Source organism: Scardinius erythrophthalmus (genome assembly GCF_964197995.2).
Source record: "Scardinius erythrophthalmus genome assembly, chromosome: 14".
NCBI lineage: Eukaryota > Metazoa > Chordata > Actinopteri > Cypriniformes > Leuciscidae > Scardinius > Scardinius erythrophthalmus.
Genome location: NC_138234.1, coordinates 27287430 through 27315237, shown reverse-complemented (window position 1 = coordinate 27315237; position 27808 = coordinate 27287430). Strand labels below are relative to the sequence as shown.

Here is a 27808-nt window from a genome sequence, read left to right as displayed (position 1 = left end):
ACATTGGCATTTCAAGATGTGTCTCCATTTTAATATTTAAAACGGTAATTTAATTTTGTTTATTTAGATTCTTTTTTAATCAGAGGAACCAAGTAAAATACTGTAAATTATCAAGACATACTAAAGGAACACTAAATGCACCAATGTAAACAGCAACATTTAATTACATAAATATTACTAAATCAGATTTTTGAATAGAGATGTTGCAATGGAAACTGACTCAAATTAATCAATCTTACAGAGTCTGTGACCAGTTTCACTACAAAGTTTAATCTATGAACCCTATAAAGCCAACTGTATCATATTTGACACACAAATTTCTATGGCCTCTAAATGATTAACATGATAGACACCTGTTTTACATAACCTACTACGTGCCGTACTTTTTATAAACTTTTTAGTATAATTGTAAAAACGTCCCCCTTCAGGTCGTGGTACCGGTGTCTGTGAAATCTTTACTGATTTTTATAAAGTAAACGCAAGAATAACTTATATTGTTATTAATATTTCAAAAGGAAAACTTACTGGACTGAAGCAATTTTACTTGATTACCCATACACACACACATAATATATATATATATATATATATATATATATATATATATATATATATATATATATATATATATATATATATATATATATATATATATATATATCAAGTTACAAGTTTATAGTCTTTAAATTAATGGCCAAATGAAAATCACTGTGATATTCACAAGGTTTAATCTAATATAAGCACCAAAAATCGTGCATATTACACTTACTCTGGATCTGTTGACCAGGGTTGGATCACAGCCCCACAAGGCCCCTGGAGCCATTTTTGGCCAGTCGTCCTCTGGCTGCCGCCACGGGACAATTTGGTAGGCTAACAATAGACATTTTTTTTAAATAAAATAAATAACATAGTAGTCTGTGGTCCCAGTGGTCAGTGTGTGATCGGGGGCCAGAGGACTGCAAAAGTGAAACAGGCAGGAGGAAATAAACACATATAATTGGTTTCTAATTAGACTCCATGTGCTGCAGTGATAATTCACAGGTCTGTTTGTTTCACAGTGTGGGAGCACAGCAGTGGAACGCATTATAGCCAAACTGAGCACATGCAAATATGAAACTACACCTGCACACAAACCTGTCAAACATGCACACAAATCCAAACATACACTACAGTTCAAAAGTTTGGGGTCAGTAATACTTATACTTTTTAATAATAATAGCGTTTTGCAGCAACAAAATGAAAAAGTTATTCATTTGCAATGACATTTGCCAAGCATGAAAGTACGATGGTGGTAATAATAATAATAATATTGCTAATTATTCATTTAATTTGATAAAACGGATAGTTCCAGTCCTTGATTCTGATTGGTTGAGCCGTGTTCGAAGTCGTTGTAAAGTACTCAACAAACATACACCTGTGACCGCATTACATTAGTATTACTGCGCAATTCTTTGTTGCTGCATGTGTTGATGAGCAACCTCTTTGAAACTACATTGCTTGGCGGAGGAATAAATGTGTTATAACGTTATATTTTTTGTTGCTGGTGTTTATTTTATGAATAAAATAAATATTAAAATTAATATTTTTTTGGAAAGACCATTTTATAAAAGAAATAAGCCGCTTGAAGCCGTGTTTTCACTCCGCTCCGCGTCGTGCCTAACAACGACCCTTAGCTGTTCTAAATCCACTGTAAAACACGGCTTCACTGGGCTTATTGCCAATGCTTAAGTAACTATTATTGGTATAATGGCCATCTTAACCCCAGAATGAACCATTATAAATATAGTTTTACAGCTTGTGTCCAGACTGAAAGCAGAACACACAAGGTGTACAGCAGGGTCAGACAGGTAACGTCCAGGGAAAACACTGCAAATAGAATCGCTTGCTGCGAGACAGACAGTGACACATCCCTCACACAGCTGGGATACTAGCGTGTGCCATTGTTCACACCCACCCACCCACTGGAATCAGACGGTCACATGGGGTGACATGACTGGCACCAAGGCAGAGGGCCATTTGCGAGACCACCCGGTCCACAAACGTCAGCTTAACTTCCTTCTTACAGAGGGAGTACAGAACTTTCTAGTCTACTTGAAGCTTGAGTTCAACAAGTGTGCTAATTGTTCAATGACTTTTAGGAACCCGGAGCCCTAATTACCAATGCGCAATGAACCTTGTCATCAACAAGGAGCGAATCTAAAGATGCTGGTGAAATACAGGAGCGGTTTTCTAAACCATAAGGATTGGGTTTACAGAGTTGGTATACTGTTATGATTCAGTATATGACAAGAGGATGTCTGAAGGGGTGTCGCTGATAAAGAGGGAGGAGATCCCGAAAGGTTCAGTTAGGGAGAAAAAATAAGGGTTCATATTAAGGACACGGGTAGGGAGAGAGGCCGAGAGAAGGACCAGGGTAAAGAAAAAAAATAGAGACCTCTGCTTGTATCTGTCACTACGACTTTAAATCAACAGCTCTGCTGGATACAGGCATTCATACAGACATTGATGTTATTGAGAAAGCAGAACCGTGAATGCAATCGTGACTGTTACAAAGGGAGGCCACAATGAAAAGAGCTACAACAGCGATACAATAGAGCTACAGATGAACAACGAGCCTTGACAGCGAGTCTACAATTAAGATACAAAAGAGATTATATGAGGGCGCAATAAAAGTGAAAAATATCTGCAGCCAAGATTAGCTTTTTGCCACACCTGGCTGTGGCGAGTTAATGAGAAACAAGAGAAGGAATATTACCTACTGTAATTTTAATTATTTTTACATTTAATTTTTATAAAAAGTATTTTATTATAATAAATAAAATATATTTTCCTTCTTACAATTTAATATTACAATTATTACCAACCAACTGGTTTTAATTATGTTCCAAATGCTGATTTTGTTTAGCTTCTGGCACTAGGGGAGTTAATTTTGGACTGTGATTGGAGCCCTTTATACAGGGTCCTGAGGAGGACACAGCGACAGACTGCAGAAAAAGTCTAAGACAATAATCGTTTTCCACAGTTCACTTCAGTTAAGTAACTAAAGAGATTAAATGAGGGTGCAATAAAACTAGAGAAGAGTTGCAGCCCTTTGTACAGAGTCCTGAGAGGACATAACTACAGGGTGCACAATAAAAGATGATCATCTTTATCTTCATCATCAAAGCAAAGCTGGGAAACAGCAGTCAGTAAAAAAAGTAGGGAACGACACAAATATAAAACAGCTTGACAAAATACAATGAGTGCTTAAGTGACATAGATTGGAGTGCATTACAAATCTGTGGCTCAAAATGAAATTTAAACCTGAAAAAAGAAATAGATTTAGGATTTAGAAAAAATTCAAGAAATATTTGGGATATTTAAGTAAATGTGGATATGTTTTTGTTTTGAACTGAAGCACAAGACGCTCATTGGATCATTCTCAAATCACACTGGATAACACGATCATCAGGTTTTGCACGATCTTGTGGAGCTCATGAAGCTGTAGTGCTGCTGTCATTAAAGCAATCAGGAAAAAACTAAATATGAAGACATTCTGAAATTCATGTTCATTCTCAATTCAATTTCACACTCAAAGAAAGTGCAAATCAGAAGTATTTTGCACCCCAGTGTATGCATTAAAAAAATGAAAAAAATCTTGATAAAATTATTCTTGATTCTTTACCTTTCAGCTGATCAGCAACACTGTGCCCGGCACGTTCCATCACTCGTCCGTCCTCCCTCTCGTAACAGTCATCCAGAAAACTTGCTGTGACCTCCGACAAGTGCACCTTTCCCGCAACGCCCAGCTGTTCCATTAGATTGGCCAGGTTGACGTCGTTGGACCAGACGTCAAACTTAAAGCGCTTCATTCCCAGAATGCCACAGAGCACGGTGCCGGTGTGAACGCCAACACGCATGTCCACGGTCTCTGATGTCTCCTGGCAGAACTGCTCGATGGCCTGGATCATCCCAAGCCCCATTTCCACACAGCAGTATGCGTGTTCGGGGAGAGGCTCAGGGCAGCCCGCCACACAATAGTAGCAATCTCCTAGAGTGCTGATCTTCTCGCAGCGGGTCAACTCGCAAAGACGGTCGAAGCGGCCGAAGAGGTCGTTCAGAAGTCCTACCAGTGCATGGGCGGACTTGTTGGCACTCATTTTGGTGAATCCCACAATGTCAGCGAAGAGGATGCTGACTGGCTCCATGCGCTTCATGTTGAAGGGCCTGAAAATTATTTGTCCACGAGGAATGGAATTCTTCTTGCGTTTGTTGTTTTTGGGGCTGGGCGAGGTCGCGGCGGCGGCGGTGCCGACGGAGCACGTACCCACGCTGTATCGTTTCCCTGAGCTCTCGCTCTCCTCGTCTCCCTGCTTCATCAGCTCGTCCGCCACCAGCCGCGGCATCACAGAATGGATCATCCGCTCCTTCAGCGCCTTCTCAACCTCCAGATCCTTCCCGTGCATGATCGCCTGACCCACCTTGAGAAAGGTACTCCGAGAGCGCACTTCGGACATGATGAATATGTGGATGCCAATGACGTGTGCGCACAGGTGCAGCAGGACTTTACCTGGGCCGAGCCAGCTTGGAGTACGCCAGTCTGAACTTTCCACCCCTGACCCTACATAACTACCGTCCAACTGAGCAAGGGGCAGCCAACCTAAAGCCTCATAGAGGACAGAATACAACAGGCCTAGAAGCACCGACGCATACAAGGGCAAATGCAACACACTGTACAGCAAGAGCAGCACTTCCATACAGAGTGAAAATGTCCCAACTGGTGATATACAAGGAGCATTTGGAAAAGCATGTAGTAGTGAATGATTGCTTGCTTTCTGGCCATCAAAAAGAGCAAAGAGAGCTGTTTGCGTCTGGGGCGCCAGGGTGATGCCAAACATGATCACTGTTAGGAAGAAGGAGGCATGGTTGTAGAATCGCGCATACAGCCTTGAGAAGGTAAACCAGAGGAGGAGAAGGCAAAGCACAAGAAACCCTGCCGTGGGGACCAGGAAGTTTGTAGAGTCACACCTGTTGCTATTGATCCCAAAGTAAATCCCCCACAGCAGCGCAGCGGTGGCCAGGTAAAACAGGATGTAGCGGAATCTTCTCTGCATCTGCGGGAAGCAACGTTCCCTGCATGCCTCCTCTAGTATGGAGGAGTCAAACTTGGGGTCCCAGCACTGCGCGGCAGACCTCTCGAACAGCTGCGGGACTCTCCTCGGCCTGCTCAGATGAGTCCTCATAGCCCTGGGAACACCCAACTCCCCTGAGCTGCAGCTTGACGAGATGCTGTATTTGCAGGGTTTGGAGGAGCCCATGTCGACAGGGTCAACCTCTTGGTCTGGATCCACCTGTTGATCCCGGCTGTCGGTTATCTGCACAGTAACAGCTCCCCCTTCACTATCACACCTAACTTCGGTCTCGTGTAGCGGCTGGTGCTGCTCTGGCAATGCCATGGCAATGAGACAACAATTGACTTTTAATTATCACATATCACCTACTGCTGACAGTACAGAGGAAGTGGCATTTGACACGAAAAACACTGTTTTGTTTTTGAAAAGAGTCCAGCCAGAACGAAATTGCAAGTGCATTCACTATGGAGATGGACCGTCTTGGACTCTTGAGCAGTTCCTTATCCGATTACGTCAGCACTCGAATTCCATTATATTCTATGGCTCAGGGGCGCGTGAACGCGCACGTGTGCACTTTTGCTCCGAGAGACTGACGCACTGTCATCCGCTCAGCCTCCTTTTTTGAGCACATCGTTTTAAATTTGCATTCAACACAACAAGAGCAAGTAAGTACGGCTGAAAATATGAGGTTGGTTCACATAGGGTGTCCTGAAACGGTTTTTAAATTAGCTTTTTTAATCCAGTCAACACTGTCCCTCAAACACCCTCTCCAATGCTCGACGATGTTTGAATTTACTTTCCATTTCCAAATGACATGCAAAGGTAATGCAAGTTTATATTTCATATTTCCAAATGCCAGATTTCACACATTTCTTGTAGTACTCGGTTTCGGTCAAATGTCAGTTAACTTTACAAGTCAGCAAATTCACAACTGAACGGTTGCTATTTGTCGAAAAGAGTATTAGCTGTTTTCTCTGAGAAAACTTTTTTTAAATGCACCGCTTATACCTTTTTAGTGTCAAAAATCACAGAAAATTGATTCAAAAATATCTAACAACGCACTCCCTTATGTCCCGACATCACGTAGAAGCAAGAATCGTCCAATATATCCCGTAAACGGAGGGGGAAAAAAACGCCTGATAAGACATTAAAGCTGCCCGTCTTTTCCCGTCAAAACTCGGTGCATATCCCGTTACTGCCCCACTTCTGCCCCTGTCGAGGGTCAGAAGACGGCCTATCCCCATGGAGGAGCCCCGTCCTTTCCTGAACACACACTCCGGATGTCAACCGTGAATATTCCAGCTTTCAAAGCGCATTAAAATGCTTCCAAGCTCAAGCTGACGTCGTGACAATCCCAAATGACATCAGGCGTTCGCGCTAGGGGCCAACGCGGCTGTGCATATCTGCCAACTCCAGAAGACGAATAACACTTATGATTTCAACTTCCAAGAAGAAGAAAATACTGATGGCATCGAGGCACTCTGACAAGTCAAAGTGGGCTGAAGTTAAGTTTATACTCGTTTGTGCGTAATCCCTTTTAACCAGTTACTTGGAGGTAATCTCAAATTGTCTCAATGCAAAGTGTTCAAAATAAAGCCTAAAGTTTTTTTTGTTTTGTTTCTCCCCCCCAGGCCTCAAGTCGTTTGATCGGGCTGGCAGTTCAACACTCAACGGAGTTCAGAGAAAGAATGAGATCTCACACTCCATCGCTTAAAATCCCACGCCAATGCGCCAACATTATCTGCCTCTTTAATCCCCACTTTGTCTGTTTAACATTCCTCCAAAACTCAGTTCAAGTCCGCTTTTTTCGTAGACAAGCGCATGCCAGGCGAGCGCACCGCAGCTGTGTCGCGTTGCGTCCTCTTCCGTTCGCTCTCGGTTCTCCTCCCTGTCTGTCTGCACGAGCCTGTTGAGAGTAACGGCTGGTGTCGTGAGAGCCGAACGGCTTCAGGTAGGAGTTGAACACCGCTGGTTGGCGCTTACCCGGGCGCTGCGTTCACCAGCAACACCACCATGTTCTGAGCACACTCGGAAAAGATGGTTGTGGGCGTGCCGTGGGGTGGACAACTTAACTACAGTGTTGAAATGTTGAAATACAGGGGAGGGGGCAAGTTACTGGGGAGCGCGCACGCTGGGCTCTTTAACGGCGGCGCGCACGCACGAGAACTCTTCATACTCAAGTTCTGAAGTTCTCTGGGCACTGGGCCGTATGGAAGCTTGTTTCCGCCACAAAATAAAAGAAAATTGCGGCTTTTTATCTCACAATTGCGAGTTTACATCTCGCAATTCTGACTTTATTTCTCAGAATTGCGAGATATAAAGTCAGAATTGCGTGAAATAAAGTCAGAATTCTGAGATATAAAGTCAGAATTGCGTGATATAAAGTCAGAATTGCGTGAAATAAAGTCAGAATTCTGAGTTATAAAGTCAGAATTGCGTGATATAAAGTCAGAATTCTGAGATATAAAGTCAGAATTGCGAGATATAAAGTCGCAATTGCGTCTTATAAAGTCAGAATTCTGACTTTTTTTCTCGCAATTGCGACTTTATATCACGCAATTCTGACTTTATATCTCAGAATTCTGACTTTATATCACGCAATTCTGACTTTATATCTCAGAATTCTGACTTTATATCACGCAATTCTGACTTTATATCTCAGAATTCTGACTTTATAACACGCAATTGCGACTTTAAAACACGCAATTCTGACTTTATATCTCGCAATTCTGAGAAATAAAGTCAGAATTGCGAGATGTAAACTCGCAATTGTGAGATAAAAAGTCGCAATTATCTTTTATTTTTTATTTTTTTTTGTGGCGGATACAAGCTTCCATCGTGCAGGGAGCTCGTGTTACGTCATAGAAAGAACAGGCACGTTGAGTATAATCATGACACTATCTAGCATTTGACCTGTTCCTTGAGTAATTGATAATTGTCACTGTGGTAATAATTAAGTATGAGTAAAGCATGGAGTCAAATCCAGGACACATAGATTTGCAAAAGAATAAAGTATTGTAAAAGAAAATTAAGTTTTGCAAAACAAAAATAAAGTGTTGAGCAAAAAAAAAAAAAAAAAAAATTATATACTTTATTTTTCCTTTGCAATTCTTTATTTTTGTTTGCACATTGTAAAAAGTGATAAATTGACTTCACTTTAAAAAAGCGAGGAAACCCGTTGCCTTAAAATTAAGTAATAAACTTGCGGAATTGAAAACATTAAGTTATGGGAACTTGACAATTCCACATAACTTAATTTTTTTCAATTATGCATTAATTACTTAATTTTAAGGCAACAGGATTACTCACTCTATTTAAGTTAAGTCAACTTATCACTTTCTGCAGTCGATGTAATTATTATTTTTATTTTATTCTTATCAGAATGTGGCGTCAAAAATAATGAAAGCTTTTTAATGGTGACCTCTGGTATTCGAGAGAAAAAATAAAGTAAAATAAATTATAATGGTTCCCACAGTTATACAAACCTGTAAATATGTGGACATTTAAAAAAAAAAGTGATTTACATGCCTAGAAATGTAACGGAAATCTTAAAAAGTAATAAAAAAGGATTATAATGAATGTATTTTTTTTTTTTTATGTTCCGAACTCTGAATATTATATTTCACTTTTTGTAAGTGTAAATTGTCAAATTATATTTAAAAAATCATTATCCAGTAATTACGAAACACTGGTGAATTTTCTTCAGGGTTATTCTTAATCTGTTGTACGTTTAATCCACTTTACTTAAAAACAATAGAAGTATAGTATGAATGGTATTTTCCCACTGAGTGTGTGTCTTTATGTTTCAGCATCATCTAGGAACATACCTGAGATTCTGGGTGTGTTTTGACCTTTGATCTATCAGATAAGTAACATCCAAGTGATAATCGTCCCGCACTTCCTGTGTCAGACATTAATCATGTCCAGTTTCTGAGACATGCTGTGTCGTGTCAGATGGGAAAGTTTATGGCACAAGAGTGTGTTCAGGAATTTGACCAACACCAGGCTGTGGACTCGCCATGCATGTACAGCTTTTATTTCTTGTACACACAGCTGCAGATTGTTAAACAAACAAGAGAATAACTAGCAACACAGTATTTAGTGCAAATCTCAATTAAAAACTCTTATCAATTGTTTACTCAGGCTACAGCATTCACAATTCTAACCCTTATATAGGAGCCATAAAAACTTGCTTTCATGTGTATAAATGTTTTACACAAATTACCTTGTTGAAATTTTATTTTTCTATATAGATAAATGCATAGATTGCCGCTATCAAAACAGATAAGACTAATAATTTACCTAAACAGTGCTTTTTATTAAACCAGAGGTTATTGCATTGAGCTGTGATCAGTCAGTTTAATGATATGCCACGCCATCTAGTGGACATTTTGGGTTCTCGTATGTTCTACATGTTGAAGTGAAAAATCATTTTCATTTGTCTCACAATTCATCCACTTATTTAGGTATTTTATTGACGTAAATATCCAGTTTATTTTCCATATTGTGTAAATCAATAGCCACAAAAAAACGTTAATGTCACCACAGGATTAACATGCAGTAATATGAGCGAACTCAACATGAAATTCTCATCTCCTTGATCAGAAAATGATCAGTATGTACAAGTGGAACTGAAGTATAATGAAGTCGAGATAAACTTTCTACCACATATCATATTCACATGACATTCAAACAAGAAATAAATAATATGCATGTTATATTTATTCTGAACATAGTATAAATAAGTAATGTTTTGCAAACCGATTTAAATTAGAACAAGGAAGAAAAAGAATAACCGAAAGAAAAGACACTGATTCCCTTCGTTCAGATCTGTTTTACACAGACTGGTAAAAGTCTCTGTGTTTAACTGGCTGCCCAGAATCTCACAAATGTTATGTCACTTTTACTCCCTCCCTTCCTTGCTTTATTTATAACCATTTATTCATAACTGTTATTCTCATCCATCCATTCATTCAACGCTTTGGTGCCCTCAGACTTGACTGATTGTGCCTCAGGTAGAAAATAAACCCTCACTCCGTTCTTCTTTTACTGTCTCCGCCAACGGTTTTGGGGTTTCTCCTTGGTTTCTGCAGCTGCCTCTTCCTTGGCTTCCCTTTTCTCTGCCAAACTGCTGAGCAAAGCCGGCAGGTCATCTGTGATGGCCTTATCAATCTTCTCCAGCATGCATCCTCCTGTCCAGCCACAGTATGAGGAGAGGACCTTAAAGCCGCTGGGAGGATTCACTCCGAAGAAGTCCCGGTACGCCTCCGGTTCTGGCAAGTCGAACTTGCTCACATTGGTCTTGGCCAGAATGGACTTGAAGATGTAGAATTTGTCAGGGTCACTGACGATATCATGGAAAACCTCCTGTGGGTCACTAAACCAGCCCAACTTCTCATGATACGTCTGCAAGTAGCGGTCGACCAGGAGGGCGTGGATGCGCACGCGGATGCCGTGCTGGCGGATGAAGGCGATTTTGTTTTCCAGGCGGTTCTCAATGACCTGATTTAGGTCCTCCAGCAAGGAGATCTCCTCACGTTTAAAAAGGTCTCTGTTGGTGTCAGGATTGTAGTCCTGCGGCCAGAAGGAGCTCACGTAGACGCGTGGGGGTTCAGTCACATTAATCAGGGGGGCCATGCTCCAGAAGAGGGCGCCGTATACACGCATTAAGTCCTGGGTTGTCAGACTGTCGGCCTTGTTGAGGATGATGCGGATCTGCGACTCGCGTCCCTTCATCTGTCTGAACAGCATTTCCAGTTCTAATCCTACATCCAATTTGGTTGGGTCAAACACCAGAAAGATGAGGTCAGCACGGTCGATAAACCACTGGCACACTTCGCTATAGGGGTACCCTAAAGGACAACGACACAAATTGTAAACGTGTTCAAAGGCAGAATGTTATACTTTTATCTTAGAATCTGATTCTTATTCAGAAATGGTTCTTTTGAGAGAAAAAACGCACTCAGATGCTGAGGGAATACCTACTAAAATACGTATTCAGTGCCGCCGAAACACCATGAATCTGTGGTGCGAAAACTAAAAAACTGGGGCCTGGTTTCACAGACAGGGCTTAGAGAAAGCCAGGATTATGTCTTAGTTAAATTAGGACATTCAAATAGCTTTTATAAACATGCCTTAGAAAAAGAAAAAACATTACTGGTGGTATGCATCAAAACAATGGCACTGATATATTTTAAGATTATGCCAGTGCAAGTTGCTTTCAGTTAAACCAGCTCACACATGCATTTTAGTCAAGTATAGGCTTAAGCCTTGTCTGTGAAACGGGTGGTAAATGTGCAACCAGTGAAGTATTGTCAGGGTTGTGCAGGTTTGCGTAACAAAACCAGCCCAATTGCTATTCAAAGCCCGCCCAATCACGGCCAAAACTCAGTCCTCATGCGAATGATTCATACGAACTGGTTCTTTTAGTGAATCAAATGCATTCAGCGCAAGAAGTGTAGTCCAATTCCCAAAATAATTACTTTAATGAGTCAATTATTTTTAGTGAGTCAAATATGCACAACTAACTAGTTACTGACTGGTCGATCATATAATGTGTAGTTAAAGAAATACACTACCATTCAAGTTTAGGGTCTGTAAGATGTTTTTGATTTTTAAAGTCTCTTCACCAAGGCTGAACAAATATACCGTATAAACAGTAATATTGTGAAATATTATTGCAGTTTAAATACCTGTTTTCAGGGCCGGATTAAGAATTCAGAGGCCCCCGGGCACAATGTCTTGTAGGCCCCCCCTTAGGCAGGCCAAATGTATAGTTTGTCCAAGGATATTTAAATTTTGCATTAACAGTTTTAGTTTACTGACTTAAAAGGAACTTTGTTGTACTATGCTGGAGTAAAGTTCATAAATGATCGTTCTTTCCCATAGGATTTTGTAAAACTATGATGGGTGGACCTCTGTCCCTCTAGGGGGGTTTGGGGGCATGCTCCCCCGTAAGAAAATTTTGTACATTTTAAGGTTAAATGCATCAATCTGGTGCTCTTTGAGAGCTCAAAATTAAGAGCTTCAATGGGCTTCAACCCATGAACTGTGCAAAAAGAAAAAACATTGACTTGTACCTGGACATTAAAGGGGGCTCAAACTTATTTTTTAGTTATGATATAGAGTTTCAGTCTACATTACATTATCACTGGTGTTTTAGTATGCCAAACAATTAGTGATATATATATATATATATATATATATATATATATATATATATATATATATATATATATATATATATATATATATATATAAACTGTATATATATACTGCATATAAGAATATGACACATAGGCCTAATGAAGATTAATAAAGTATAAGGCTATTAAATAGCAGTTCCAAAATAGTTTTTGTAAATACAAATAAGTTAGAGTAGACCACAGTCATTTAGAAATATAGTGCAAAAACACAGTGAAAATAAAGTGGCATTTTTGGGTTAAGGAAACAACAGTAACCATGGTAAATACGCAATACTAACATGAGCTGTTAATGAACATGACCACTGATCCTGATGAATAGAATGAAAATTGAATGAATATAAACCAGCATGTAAATAATTACAAACATGAAGTAAGTTGCGGAATTTATTGCCACTTTTTGGTAATTTCATGACTTACAAATTGACATCAACTACGATGTTGTTGCATCATGCTTGTAGTTTCTTTTGCGCTTTATTTAATAAAGTGACATAAAGCGCTCTGCCGCGCTGCGCGTGTAATTGAAGAGGACGCGAGACTGACGGGACAGGAAAGTACGTTTTTTTTTAGGTGAGAGACTTTTTATTTCGTAACAAGTTACAAATAACGTTAGAATAATGATACAGATCTGTATTATGCTATTGTTTTTGATAGTGTTGTACATTTCTTACAGATAATCATGATCACTGCGTTTGTCTTACCGAATTTGGTATCTTCCTGTCAGCAATTACAGTTTGTCTAAGCTTCTTCTTTTTTATTAATGCCACGAAAAACATTTAAAAAAACAAAAAAAAATAATAATAATGAGAAATAAGTTCAAAGCTTGTGTTTTGGAAAAGAAAATTAATATATCACTAGGCCTAACATTCAACTTCCCACTTTATTAACGTCCTAAAGTGTCACAATAAATGGGAAAACGAGTCCAAAAAGACGTAGGTGAATCTGGCAACACGGAGGCTGCACCCGCGCCCTTACTCACAACGCGCTCTCAAGCCCCGTTCACTAGTCAGCGACATGAATTGCAAACACACATATGACGCGGTTTAAACGGCTAATTAATCATTCAGAGAGCTTGAAATTTTATTTTTGAATATAAAAAAATGACCGAGGTCCGGACCTCGGTGACGTCATAGCTGGCTACGGCCATGCCTATATTAAACCTTTCACGCTTAATCCAAATGTATTGTTTTACTCGGTGCTTGCTTATATGTATTGAAATGTCTGAAACCTAAAATAAACATTATGAGGTTGAAAAAACTGCATAGTTGTGTGCTGCATATAAATTTTAACCATATCATATCAAAAGTGAGAAAGAAGAAGATCAAGTTCGGCCAAAGGCAGATTCGAACCCGGGTCCAACGCGTCAAAAATCTTAAATACCAACGCTCTACAGTCTACGCCACTGACTCTAGATATTATGCATTGACATGAGTCTTTTTGCTAGAAAGACAGACACTTAGCGCAAGTTGCGCAACTATACAATAAGCTCCGTAAAAAGAAAAAAAATATACTTTCTTTAGAATTTTTTTCTTTTTTTCTTTTCTTGGGCCCCAAGTGCGCATGGGCCCCTGGGCACGTGCCCATAATGCCCATTGGGTAATCCGGCCCTGCCTGTTTTCTATTTGAATATATTTTAAAATGTCATTTATTCCTGTGATGTCAAAGCTGAATTTTCAGCATCATTACTCCCGTCTTCAGTGTCACATGATCCTTCAGAAATCATTCTAATGTGATGATTTGCTGCTCAAGAAACAGTTCTGATTATTATTAATGTTGAAAACAGTTGTGCTGCTTAGTATATTTTTGTGGAAACCGTAATACATTTTTTTAAAGGATTCTTTGATGAACAGAAAATTCAAAAGAACAGGATTTATTTAAAATATATATATTTTTTAACATTATAAATGTCTATACTGTCACTTTTGATCAATATGAAGCATCCTTGCTGAATAAAAATATTATTTAAAAAATCATACTGACCTCAAACTTTCTTTCTTTTTTTGTATTATTGTTTAATAGTTAAGCCCAATAACTTGATTGCATTTATGCTACCTCTAAAAAAGCATTTTTTCAAGAATTGTTTTAAATTTATTCAAATTTAAACGATCTCATAATTCATAAATGGAACTTCATTTCTTTTTCCAAGCATGTTTTCCTAAAATAATCATTAATGCAACCATTAAGGAACAGAAATGGTTAAAATCTTCACAATTACTATCCCTGCTTCAAATAAGCCAGAACGTTTAACATTATTAAATGCGTTTTGAATATCCTCTTTCAAATATTAGACTCTTTATATTTTTGTGTCTTTGTCAATGCAGTCTTTTCACCTCTCTCTTGTTGTTTGCGGTTCTCAATGATTCCAGGTGTGTCCACAAATGTGACGCGCTCCAGGAGTTTGTGCGGCATCTCGATTCCCACCAGCTTTTCCAGGAACCCCTGACCAAACTTCTCCAGTGGCGAGAAAGAGCGGGAACTGTCCGCAGCCATAACAATGCCCTCGATGTTGCGAACCTTCTCACCGTGCATTAGGACAGTGTATTCTGAGGTTGTGGGCTCAGCCCCTGAGAAAGCAAAAGAGCGAGATGAAAGAGATGTTGTATGTTGAACTAATATGCTCTTATATAATAGCTCATTTAATGTGGTTCTTTCATTGTGCATTCATCCATTTATTGACTGATGTGTTACCAGTGTAAAGCTGTTGTGAAGTGTCATGGAGACCCAGCAGATAATTGATCATGGAGGACTTGCCAACGCTCCAGGGACCAAGGAACAGGACCATGGGCTTAGAGGTGATCTCTGCATCTGATCAGTGTGAAGAAAACAGACCGTTTAACTGAGGTGAGGGCTTCATTTTGACACTTTTTGTGATGTTGTAAAACATCCGTTCACCTGATACTTCATGCTGCCTGAGCTCATTGTATTTGTAGGCATTCTCCAAGGGTTTAATCGCAGTGTGGTAGATATGCTGCAGCTTCTTCAGAGCGTCTATGAGAGGTAGAGTTGATGAAATGATTACAAAACAAATAATAATAGCAGAATGAACTTGTTTATAATTTGATCATTTTCTGGGGACTGATTTGAGACATTGCTACATAGATTATATAAACATTGCAATGAAGATTCAAGATATTGAATAAGTAAAATCGATAAATAAGATATTAAATTAATTATTGTTTTCACTGTAAAAATTTTAAGTTCATTGAAATTAAAAAAATTAGTTAATACAATGAAGGAGATTGGTTTAACCAACAGAAACTCAAAATATTATGTTATCTGAACCACATAAATGATTTGACAAAAGAAAAATCACATTTACAGTGCACATTGTGGGAAGTTCAATAAATTCTTGAAACAGTAATAAGCAAGATATTTCTGAGCAAATAATTAATTGCTTATGATTTTGTATACTATAGGTGATGTGTGACCAAAAAAATTTGCTTTTTGTCTAAATTGTTTTAGTCAAGCTAAAATGTCATTGGTTAATGTAGACATAACTGGCCTGATGTGGTAAATACTGAACAGGATGTTATACTTTATTTTATCATTTTGTATTTTCGTATGACTCACCGACAAATTCCCGTGAAGGTTCAGCTGTTGCCAGACGCAGCGTCTCTTCAATGTGAGATCGATCTCTTGCGGCAGTACCTGAGGGGGTTGTTTCCTCCACTGCCAGAGGAAAAATAGCAGGCATAAAACCTCAATCTCATGTCATCAACATTTTTTTTTATACGTTTTATTGTATTTTTTGTTAAATAGTTACCATTCGGTTTTTATTTTATGGACATATTTCTATTTTGTTTTTATGTATTTTGTATTAGTGGCATTCTTTGTAGTTAAAGGGATAGTTCACCCAAAAATAAAAATGTTGTCATCATTTACTCACCCTCAAGTTGTTCTAAACCTGTATACATTTCTTTCTTCTGCTGTACAAAAAAATAAGATATTTTAAAGAATATGGATAGACTTATTATTTGTGGATTATATATATATGGATAATTCTTACAGGTTTGGAGCAACATGAGGGTGAGTATCATTTTTGGGTGAACTATCCCTTTAAGGAATCAGTTGTGGAATCAACAGAACATTTCCACAGTTTGAATTTACACCTGAAGTAAACAAGATCTCTGAGGAAAGAAGCTGCGTCTATATTTACACTAGAATCACAATCACAGGAAACAATGTATTGACTATTATCAATCTCAGCTGACAATAATAACCTAGCTCCAAAACAGAATACAACTGTCATTTTGGGTTTATCTACTGCAACATCTACATCAGCTCTATTTGGAGCCAGTTAAACACACTCACTGTACTATTAAAAGCATCTGAAACATTTCTTCCCCATTACAAAACTGTCCTTCATGCAGGCCAGAGAACATATTGTTATAAATGGCCCCTGGTCTTGTGCCAAGTGTTATTTCTGTTTGGTTATTTTGGTGGTGGGTTTATTCTTGTGCCCCCTTTGACCAAAGTATCAGGTGAAGAAGCACGAGGAACTGACTTTTACAATAGTGTCCCACCCTGCCCCCTAATGACGGGACAACAACATAGCTCCTTCTCTCTGATTATTTCCAATATAACGGGGTTTAACCAGAAGCTTTGTGATTATTCTGAAGCTCTTTATTACATTGGATTTTAAATTAGAGTAAAGGTGACATTAGTAACAATTATGTGAAATTTAGCTAAAAAAAATTGTCAACCAAAGTATTTTCTAAAATTCGTTAATTTGTCTAGCCGAACAGCAGCAGAGGTGCAGTCAGATTTACTGTTGTTTAGCATATTTTTGCAGGCGAAATCCAGTCATTTCTACAAGATTCCAAGGAATTGAGAATTTAGCAAAGATTTCCACACACAGATTTTGCAATGGGTTCAAGTTGGTCATGCAAATTTGCTTCGTTGACCTTCGCTGCTTTGTTTTTTCAAAATTTTAGAAAACTTTAAACTGAAACGCAATACAACAATTAGACATTCTCTCATCTCATATTAACATTAAATGTTCAATAATTATTAATGCTGACTGAACTATACTGTACCAGATGCTTTAGATGCTGATATATCATCTGACACTTCTTCCACCGTTACTTCTTCAGCAGGTGCAGGGACTTCTTCTTGGACCATGATTTGCTCTGAAGTTGGTTCTACAAGCTTCTCAGTTGCCTCTTTGGCCAATTCAACAACCTCGTCAACAACATCTTCTGCAAGTTCCTCGATCTCTTCTGTTTCCACCATTTTTAAGGCTTCTGGTTCAACCTCAGGAACTCCTTCTTCCTCTGTTACAGCCTCCTCTTCAATGTCCTCTTCCTCTGCTACCTCTTCTGATCTTTTTTCCACCTGCTCCAATAGCTCTTCAGTCTGAGAAAGTTCTTCTTCTTCACCTGCTTCTTCTTCAGTCTGAAGAACCTCCTCTACCTCAACTACCTCTTCTTCAGTCTGAGTAAGTTCTTCTTCTTCACCTGCTTCTTCTTCAATCTGAAGACCCTCCTCTACCTCAACTACCTCTTCTTCAGTCTGAGTAAGTTCTTCTTCTTCACCTGCTTCTTCTTCAATCTGAAGACCCTCCTCTACCTCAACTACCTCTTCTTCAGTCTGAGTAAGTTCTTCTTCTTCACCTGCTTCTTCTTCAATCTGAAGACCCTCCTCTACCTCAACTACCTCTTCTTCAGTCTGAGTAAGTTCTTCTTCTTCACCTGCTTCTTCTTCAATCTGAAGACCCTCCTCTACCTCAGCTACCTCTTCTTCAGTCTGAGAAAGTTCTTCTTCACCTGCTTCTTCTTCAGTCTGAAGAACCTCAACTACCTCAACTACTTCTTCTTCAGTCTGAGAAAGTTCCTCTTCTTCATCTGCCTCCTCTTCAATCTGAAGACCTTCCTCTACCTCAGCTACCTCTTCTTCAGTCTGAGAAAGTTCATCTTCTTCAACTGCCTCCTCTTCAGTCTGCAGACCCTCCTCTTCCTCAACCACCTCCTTCTCATTCTCCTCTTCGACAGATTCCTCAACAACCATTTGTGCCTCTAAATCACTGTCTACCTCTGAATTCTCCTCCTCCTCTTCCTCCCTCACGTCATATGCCTCCTCAAGAACTTCTTCCTCCACCACTTCATTGGATGCCTCTAACTCAACTTCTGCCTCCTCTTCATGTGCTTCCTCCTCAGATATCTCTTCAGAAGAGGCCTCCTCATGACTCAACTCATCAGATTTCTCTTCTGAAACAACTTCATCCTCTTCGTCCTCGTTAGAGCTGACATCTTCTGCCGCGGTGTCAATATGAGCACCGGTGCCACAGGGTTGGCAGACAGGTCTGTTTGGTGCAGGAGTGTCATTGGAGGAGCTTTGACTGATATCCTCTGTGCCATCACAGCAGTTGAACAGCTCGCCTTCAGACTTCAGCTGGAGCGGCACAAGCGGCTCAGTCTCAGACCCCACTGCATCTGCTAAGGAAAACAATCAGATTAACCAATATATAACTCAGCACATTCCCACATTATGAAGTATAATTCACGTTTGTATACATGCCTTCCTGTTGCTCAAACAAGGTCATGAGTTCGATTCCCAGGGTAAGCAAGAACATTAAAGGGATAGTTCGGCCAAAAATGATATTAAACCCATGATTTACTCACCCTCAAGCCGTTCGAGATGCATATGTCAATCATTTTTCAGACAAACACATTTTCAGTTATTTTAGAAAATGCCTTAGATCTTTCAGTGGTTATAACGTGAAGTTATGGGGTCCACTCCTTCAAGTCCCAAAAATGTGCATGCATCCTTCACAAAAGTAATCCATCCGGCTCCAGGGGGATAAACGAAGGCCTTCTGAGGGTAATCCGTGCGGTTTGGTCGTAAAAATATACATATTTAAAACTTTATAAATGAAAATAACTGGCTTCCGGAAGCAGTTGACGCGCGTTCACGGAGATGGATGCTGGCGTATGACGTAGGACGTAGCGTAGGAAGTGTCGTGACGTAGATCGAACGTAGAATTTTGTTTTGCTCTGCTCTCTGGCGGCGCTGCCACGTTCGTTCTACGTCACGACACTTCCTACGCTACGTCCTACGTCATACGCCAATAAAGTTTTAAATATGTATATTTTTACGACCAAACCACACGGATTACCCTCAGAAGGCCTTCGTTTATCCTCCTGGAGCCGGGTGGATTACTTTTGTGAAGGATGCATGCACATTTTTGGGACTTGAAGGAGTGGACCCCATAACTTCACATTATAACCACTGAAAGATCTAAGATATTTTCTAAAATAACTGAAAATGTGTTCGTCTGAAAAATGATTCACATATGCATCTTGAACGGCTTGAGGGTGAGTAAATCATGGGTTTAATTTCATTTTTGGCTGAACTATCCCTTTAAATACAACGTACCTTAAATTCGCTTAGGATAAAACCATCTGTCAAATAAATAAATCTAAATTACTACAACACAATGGCAACAAAAATGACTATCTACAAGTTAGTGATGCACCAAAATAGTTTTTTTACTGAAACGCCAAAAACGAATAATTTTTTTTTTATTTAGTTGAAAACTAAATATCATGTTTTACTAATAAAAATTGGGTAATTGATTGCGTATTCTGGTCAAGGTGTTGTTAACAGGTCATAAACCAGTCATAATAATTTGTTACATTTATATTTTACGCATTTCTTGGCATTCAAAGTGCTTGGAAGGGGGAATCTCCCCAACCACCACATACATGCAGCATCCACCTGGATGATGCGACGGCAGCCATAACGTACACCACACCAGTTTATTGGTGGAGAGGAGACAGAGTGATGAAGCCAATCAGTATATATATGGGAATGATTAGGAGGCCATGATGATGGACAGACGCCAATGGGCAAATTTGGCCAGGATGCCGGGGTTACACCCCTACTCTTTTTTTTTTTTTTTCAAGGAAATCCTGGGATTTTTAATGACAGAGAGTCAGGACCTTGGTTTAACACCCCCATCACTATACTGGGGAGTTAGGACCCACACAGACCACAGGGTGAGCGCCCCCTACTGGCCTCACTAACACCTCTTCCAGCAGCAGCCTGTTTTCCCAGGAAGTCTCCCGATAGTGACCAGGCTCAACCTTGTTTAGCTTCAGTGGGCAACCATTATTGAGCTACAGGGTGATATATAGTAAAGTTCTTCAGCAACAAGTCGCCTCACTATATTTCAGACTGGCTCGTTTTAAATATTGCTGCTCTAGCATAATTTCTGGTCACAGGGAAGTGCAAACTAATTTTTTGTTTTTGGCAGAATATTTTCGGTTGCCGAAATATTGGTGCATCACCAGTACAAGCCGCATCTCTGCCCTCCTCATAACATCACTTCTCCTGAAGAGAAGTATCTGACATATAACATTAGCATTTAGCATTCTGTGTTTGAGACCATACCATCTACAACGTCACAGTAAACAAAACACCCATGGTTACCGTCCTAAATCCTGTAAAAAACTATATCTTAAAATATTATAGCTGTAATACCATGGTTTATGAATTTGAACAACATGACTTTGGCTGCTTTGGTGTGAATATGTGAGTCTGTGGTGATGACCCATGTCTGTGATTCATGCGGCGATGAATGCGCTCAATGAGAGCTAAATGCTTTTCATGTGAATCACATCCTGAAATAGGAAGCAGAGCTGGCAGGAGAAGAGAACGCCAAGTCTTTTCTGTTCATGTGGATCATAAGAGCAAGGTTTATTTTTCATACTGTCCTCCAGCTCTGATGAGGGTGTTAGCATGGCGGCTTTGTACCAAGATTCCCACCTCTAGGTTTAACTTTACACTGAAACATACAGCTCTGCTTTCATGCAAACAATCATCAAATTGTAAATATCGGTGCATTAATTTGTGGATTAATATTGTTTTCTGGTATAATTTGTTGCAGACTGAAGTTTTTCAGTTCATATCCATTTCAGTGGCCTTCAATGCAATTCATGGAGATTTGTTATGTACTACAATATATGCCTACTTTAGGACTGCATTAGTCAAGAACCATAGGTTTCTCTACAGGAACCCACTGAACTAAGAGTGTACCCTTAAAAGACAAACCCCAAATTAATCTGTAGGCCCGGTTTCACAGACAGGACTTAGATAAAGCCTGGATTAGGCCTTTCTTCAATTAGGACATTTTATAAATGGGCCCTAAAACATTACTGACGTGCATCTTGAGACAAAACTGGCTCTCATATATTTTAAAATACTGTTGCTTTCAGTTAAAACAGCTCAAACATGCATTTTAATCTGAGACTAATTCTTGTCAGTGAAACATCGGGGGAAAGTGTCTTCGAAACACTTGAACAACTTTTCAAAATTGTGCTGACAGCAGAGGGCAGCAAATTGGCTATAGTTAGTTCAGATAAACATGTTCCACCTTTGGCATTTGACCACTTGCTTGTAAAAGTTCTCTCTTGACAGGCTTGTGTGTTCCTTAGAAGTCTCTAATTGATTGAATTGGCTCTGGTCGGTGTAAGTGTGATATGTTTTGCACACTTAATACGCTCACAGACCCAGGAGAGCTGTATTTAAGCCATATAGACAAAGTGTAAGAGTGTCATCAACGCAACCATGAGTGTGCTAATACGTTTGAAGGCCTAAGGCCATGTTATGTCATAAGAGTTACTCTTTACTGCTCCTAACTTTACCAGTCCAAGATTATGTTTACATCATCGCAAAAACGCTATAATGTGAAATAGTACAAGAAAATAGATGAGGGAATGATAACTATTTATCTGACCTCATAATGAGGTCTTTATTTAAATGCCACTGAAATTGACAGAAAGGCTAGTTGTCATGTGCTACAGAATAGTGTGTATAGCTCTGCCATTTGGATTTACTTAAATCCACACAGGTATTGTTTTTTAGACAATGGCTGGGGAGCAAAAATAAGAGCAGCTCTATCATGAATTACCCCAATATGAAACCAACTAAGTCATATATATATGCATTTTTCAAGTTGTAAGGGACGGAGAGCAGCCCATCCCCCTTTGACAGTATGTTCTGAGGTGAGGACAGGAATGGACAGGTGCTCGATCCCAAGTCCCAGGTCTTCACCATGACACAAATAGCCTGCCCGCTGAGAAAGAGTTTCTCTGTTATTCTCTGCTAAAATGACATTGAGGTTCAGCTTGTAAATGTACATTCCTTTTTTGATACCATTGACTTTCTTCTGCCAAGCTACTCTATTCTACTCTACAAGCACACAGTGATGGTCGTGTCTACAGGAGGGATTTTTCAAAGATAGCTCTGGTCACTAGGGAAAATCCAATGCAATCATGTGAGACACTTCTGGAAGGTCATTATACCAATTCATTTTGATGACAGACTTTGGCTCAGGCATTTCAGAATGATCAAACTAACATTTGAGATGCTGCGCAATGAAATTGGTCCAGTTATCAAATCACATCCACAGCTGAGGCAAAGTCATGCAAGTTTTTTTGTGTTGCACATCAAGGGATTTATTTGGTAAATGTGTTACCATCGGAATTTATATGAATGTTGTTTTATCAGATAAAAAAATATGCATTTTTAGGATTTATGCACATTTTGGTGTTTCCATCCAGCTTTTTTTAACGCAATATCCCAAAATGCACATGAAAATAGGTGGATGGAAACTTAGCTTTTGTTCCACTGAATACTTTGAGAGTTTGCTGCATTACTAATCAGCCGGAAATATATAGTACTGTAAAACCCAACAAGTTAACTCAAACCGATTGAGGAAACTGATTGCGGCAAACCATTTAAGTTTAAAAATAAATACATATGAGTATTGTGAACTTATATATATTGAGTCATCAATATATATAAGTTCACAATACTCATATGTATTTATTTTTAAACTTAAATGGTTTGCCGCAATCAGTTTCCTCAATCGGTTTGAGTTGAGTTAACTTGTTGGGTTTTACAGTGAATCAATGAAGTCTGATTCACAAATGAATGACTCTTGGTCCTTCTTATTAAATATATAAACATACAGCACTAAGTCCAATTCCTGAGAGAATGATCTTATGATCTGGATCTTTTTAGTGTATCACAAACACTAGCAATTTCTCAATTAATTTAAAATATATTAACCTGAACTATTAAGAAGAATCTGAACCAGATAAATTCAATATGTTTTCCATCCCTAGTTAAGGTTCAGAATTGTTCCAGTAGAAATGCACAAATGACTGCAAGTTTCAAAAGTTGCACAGTTTCACTAATTATTTGGATCAGTATTCTAAAATGAAAAATATGATAACTCTCTAGTAATGACTTGAGTCATTGTAATCTTTTGAGGTTTTTGTAAGGTTTTGGATAGTGATGACTCAAGTGTTACTACAGTACATCCTTTTAAAGGAATTACTGGTCATTTTGGATCAGTTTTCTAGAATGAAGATCATGGAAACCCACTAGTAATGACTCAAGTGTTACCAAATCCATCTGAGGCAATTACTATCTGAAACCTTACAAAAACCTCAAAAGTTTACAATGACTTCAGTCATTACTAGAGAGTTATCATGCTTTGAATACTGATCCAAATAATTAGCAGTTCCTTCTAAAGGATTTGGTAATAGCTACTTGAGTCATTACTTCTGATCTTTACTTTGGAATCAATTATACAATGTGCATTACTCTCATTAATTATGAAACTGTAGTTCTTAGTCCTGTGAGGTATTAGAAAACAACAATATTGATTAGCTAATAGTGTAGAGTAGCTAACTGCCACATTCAACTGAGCGCTATTACTTACTATTCGTTAATCAGAATTTCTTGTTAGTTAATAGTAGTTACTAAAGTCGAGTGTTAAACCCATGCAAGAAATCATTTGACAAATAGTCACTTATCAGTAACAGGCTAATATAGCATTGCATTTCACGTTCCTTTCACCTAATTCATTATGATGACATAAAATAATGTGATCAAACGTACAGGTAATACAAAATCTAATTAATTACCTCATCCGTGAACATGATTAGAGAATTCCATACATCTCAGGATGGTGAAAACGACATTTCCCATCGTTCCAATCTCCTTCATAGCGTCATCAAGCTTCGCCTTTGTAATTGTTTTGAAAAAGCGATCTCTGGTGGCGAAAACCTACATATTGTACCTTTTATGATGGACCAGTATTCTAAAGTGTTACCGATAATTCACATGGCATTTTGTCAGCTTGATTCAACCGCAATCTCATGAGGAATCTTTTGTATGAGGTGGCAATTTTATATAAATTCACATGCCGTGATTTGTACGTAAATATATGATTTTTAGGAAAAAAATATGATGAAAGGTCCACACCTTTAGGCCCACGGTTTAGCCACCCGTTCGCCAAAACGTAAAATATTTACAACTTGCCTTAAGAGTGTATTGATTTGGTTTCAATTTGTATTGATTTGGTTTGGTTTTATTTGTATACTGCATATGGCTGTGTTTTAAAATACCTTAAGTGTGTACGGCTTGCTGATTGTGTGCGTTTGTGTAGCAACATTGTTTACTCTGGTTTGCGCGTAATGTCTGCGTATGCTTGGCTGCTGTGAGTGGACTGTACAGGGAAAACCCCAGGTGCTAAAACAGGCTGCATACAGTAGGCAGGACAGAGGCTTTAAGTCCTGTTAACATAATGGTTGCCCCTACAAGGCCTGCAAGACAGAAATAAAGTCTGATTGAGACAGTACCGTTGTGACAGCAGCTGTGGACTGGAAGTGTAAATGCGGATAGAAAGTACAAGGGGGCGTGTAAGTGGAGCTGTGAAGCATGACCACGCAACCGGCCGAGGAAGGGTGTCTGATTTCATAGTGCTCTAGGCCTTTCCACCTGACCGTACAGACACAGAAAGAGAACAAGAACAATGCAAGGACAGACAAGGATAATACTTAAAAGCAAGCCAGAGGAAGCTACAGCCTCAAATGATTTGACCAACAGTAACTGGCTTTCTTGCACTACTTAGAAACAAGAAACCCGCCAACTGTTTCTCTTGCAGTTGATTGCAATTTTGAATAGAATCATGAATTCTATTGGAGTTTTAGAGAACAAGACATAAGAATTTAAATTTACTAGGGATGCACGATATATCGGCCACCATATCGGTATCGGCCAATAAGAAAATTTGGCCGATATTAAAGCCGATAAATAATGTATGATTTCCTTCAGCTGAGACACTTCAAATGCGCACTTTTCACCAAGATGGTTTTGAATTGCTTGAAATATGATTGGAATCACTTGAAAAAAAGAAAATACAGTTAAGAGCAACATCTGTCATATAGGCTACATAATATTATAATGAGAACATCATTATAATTGTGTGCTTGGGACATGGATTTGAATGGTGATACTTTTGTTTTTGTAATCAGGCTCTCAAAAATTATATAAAAATTTGGATTTAGATTTATCGGACAATATCAGTTATCGGCTTTCAAATATAAAGAATTATCTGTTATCGGTATCGACCAAAATGTTCATATCGGTGCATCCCTAATATTTACATCTGCAAGAATGCAGACTACCTTTGTGCCAATAGCTTCTTTGATGCATCCGAGATTACAATGGCCCTGTTTATAACTGGTATTAAGATGCGTTTTGGTCGATCGGATATTGGACTACCTTCGGTAGTGAAAAGTGCATCTGAGCGGATTGCTTTTGTAGTGTAAACGCTCATGTGGTTCAATACGTTCAAACAGCCACACAAGACACCTACTCTCCGCCAACTGACCTAACGCGTTAACATTATGGGAAGCGCTCTAGCCAGACGGGATTTAAACTTTACCGGCTGAAAACCTAAGTTTGGTTTGAAGACGAAACAAGTACTTAGCACAATGTTCTCTCACCATTCCTGATATTTATGGATTGTATAGTTCTGTATTTATGGATATTATGATATTAATATATATTTGTGAATAAATAATATTTGTATATTTTCAAAGGCATATTTAAAAACTTTTACAAGTATGTAACCAAAATGAAAAAGAGGAGTATATTTCAGAATATAGTGAATAAGCACACTTGAGATCAAGGAACAATTTAATTGCATTAACTTACTCTAACCACATATTCAATTTCATAAAGACAAAAATAAGAGGAAATTCTGCTACCAAGAAACCCCACATATCCATTCCATAAAACACTTCACCGTATACATTAGCTATATGAATATGCAACCGATGCAGCTCTCATCTTCACCAAGGACAAGCAATCCGATCTAGGATTTCAGATTACAGTCTTTATCTTTGCTAAACCTGAGGCCAGTTTGTCCCAGACAAAAAGCCAGTCACTCTTAAACAGCTCTTGGTTCAGCAACCCGCCTGTGTTCAAATTCCAGTTTTTTAAGCTTCTTACCTGCAGCGGTGAGGGCCAGTAGAGACAGCAGGCAGCAGAAGGGGAGGAAAAGCCTCATTTTGACTGCCAGGACTGTCCAGTTCCCTTCTCAGTCTATATATACCCCTGGAGAGACGCAAGAGGGCCTGCGGAGGGTCTGGGGGTGGGGCGGCGCTCATGGACATTGAAGCATTTGCACAAGCGTCAGCACTGGGAGCAGCTGCCTACTCCAATCAGATGGCCTTTAACCTTTGCCTACTTTTTGGGTAACCGGACTAATGTGGAGTTGTAAGGAAAGATTCAGTTATTCGCTCAGAGGGACCGAATCTGGTCACTTAAACATAAACAAGAGCTTAGTTGTGGTCACCACTTTGGTGCACTTATATTGACTACGTTTATACACTAACATACATATTTTTCATGGTAAAACAATGTAAGTTGGCATGAAACGGAAGTTGCGATATTTTGACATATGTCCCAGTGAAACGGCAAAATAGACTTGATTTTGTTAATGGGGAATTGATTGGATTGTTCTGGTTTTGAGCTATTGCTGTGATATCATGCGTGCGACAAGTGACATGCATTGCCAAGCCCTTGCGCCAATAAACACATCATTAGAAAAGTCCCTGCAAGAGTTCAAGGGCACATGAATTTAAAATAAATAATTCATTTAGAGTAAATACTCCAGTATTCCAAAAAAAAACAACGAATTGTCCATTTTGATTTCATGGGGACTTTAATTTTAGACAGTATCTCAAGTGACCACCAGATGGCGCTTCTATTGACTTGGGTCCTGGAGGGCCACTGTCCTGCAGAGTTTAGCACAACCCTAATCGGACACATCTCAACCAGCTAATCAATGTCTTTAGGATTACTAGAAGGCTAATGCAGGTGAGTTTTATTGGGGTTGGGGCTAAAAGGACAGTGGCCCTTCAGGACCGAGTCAGCCCATCCCTGGACTTGACTGGACGCTTACACTAACAAAAAAGTGTTAAAAGTGCCAGTATTACCATAATACATATAGCTACAACTTGGTATTCTTGTACTTTATAGCATTCATATACATTAGCCTATATGGTTATGTGAATGTAGTAAAATACTTTTTGTATACTATATTTTTTTTTCACAGAAACATTTTAACAAATGTCGGACTAAAGCACAAATCCAGACATGTTGAAAGAATTAATGGCTTTAAAGGAAGCAACC

At 39.0% G+C, this 27808-nt stretch overlaps 2 protein-coding genes across 5 annotated transcripts in view; both read right to left on the bottom strand.

Annotated features, from left to right (window-relative positions):
• The window catches only part of LOC308701724 (adenylate cyclase 9), a 38914-nt gene extending 31789 nt beyond the window's left edge, over positions 1-7125 (bottom strand). Inside the window, exon 1 of the mRNA XM_081384145.1 lies at positions 3665-7125. Within this exon, the coding sequence (XP_081240271.1) occupies positions 3665-5435 (1771 nt within the window). The 5' untranslated portion in view covers positions 5436-7125. The remainder of the gene's footprint in view (positions 1-3664) is intronic.
• Positions 7126-9118: 1993 nt separating this feature from the next.
• Positions 9119-26779, bottom strand: LOC308702320 (uncharacterized protein). 4 transcript variants are annotated; one of them, XM_081385084.1, is made up of 8 exons: positions 26624-26779; positions 18038-18747; positions 17350-17881; positions 15884-15982; positions 15206-15301; positions 15002-15118; positions 14644-14877; positions 9119-10963 (listed from the first exon to the last, which is right to left on the bottom strand). In XM_081385084.1, the coding sequence occupies exons 1-8, from the start codon at positions 26679-26681 to the stop codon at positions 10158-10160; spliced, it is 2652 nt and encodes an 883-aa protein (XP_081241210.1). In that variant the 5' UTR covers positions 26682-26779; the 3' UTR covers positions 9119-10157. The 4 variants fall into 4 exon arrangements, with proteins under 4 accessions (XP_081241210.1, XP_081241211.1, XP_081241208.1 ...); XM_081385085.1 differs by having other exon boundaries at positions 18038-18744; positions 26624-26764; XM_081385082.1 differs by having other exon boundaries at positions 17350-18747.
• Positions 26780-27808: the final 1029 nt, after the last annotated feature.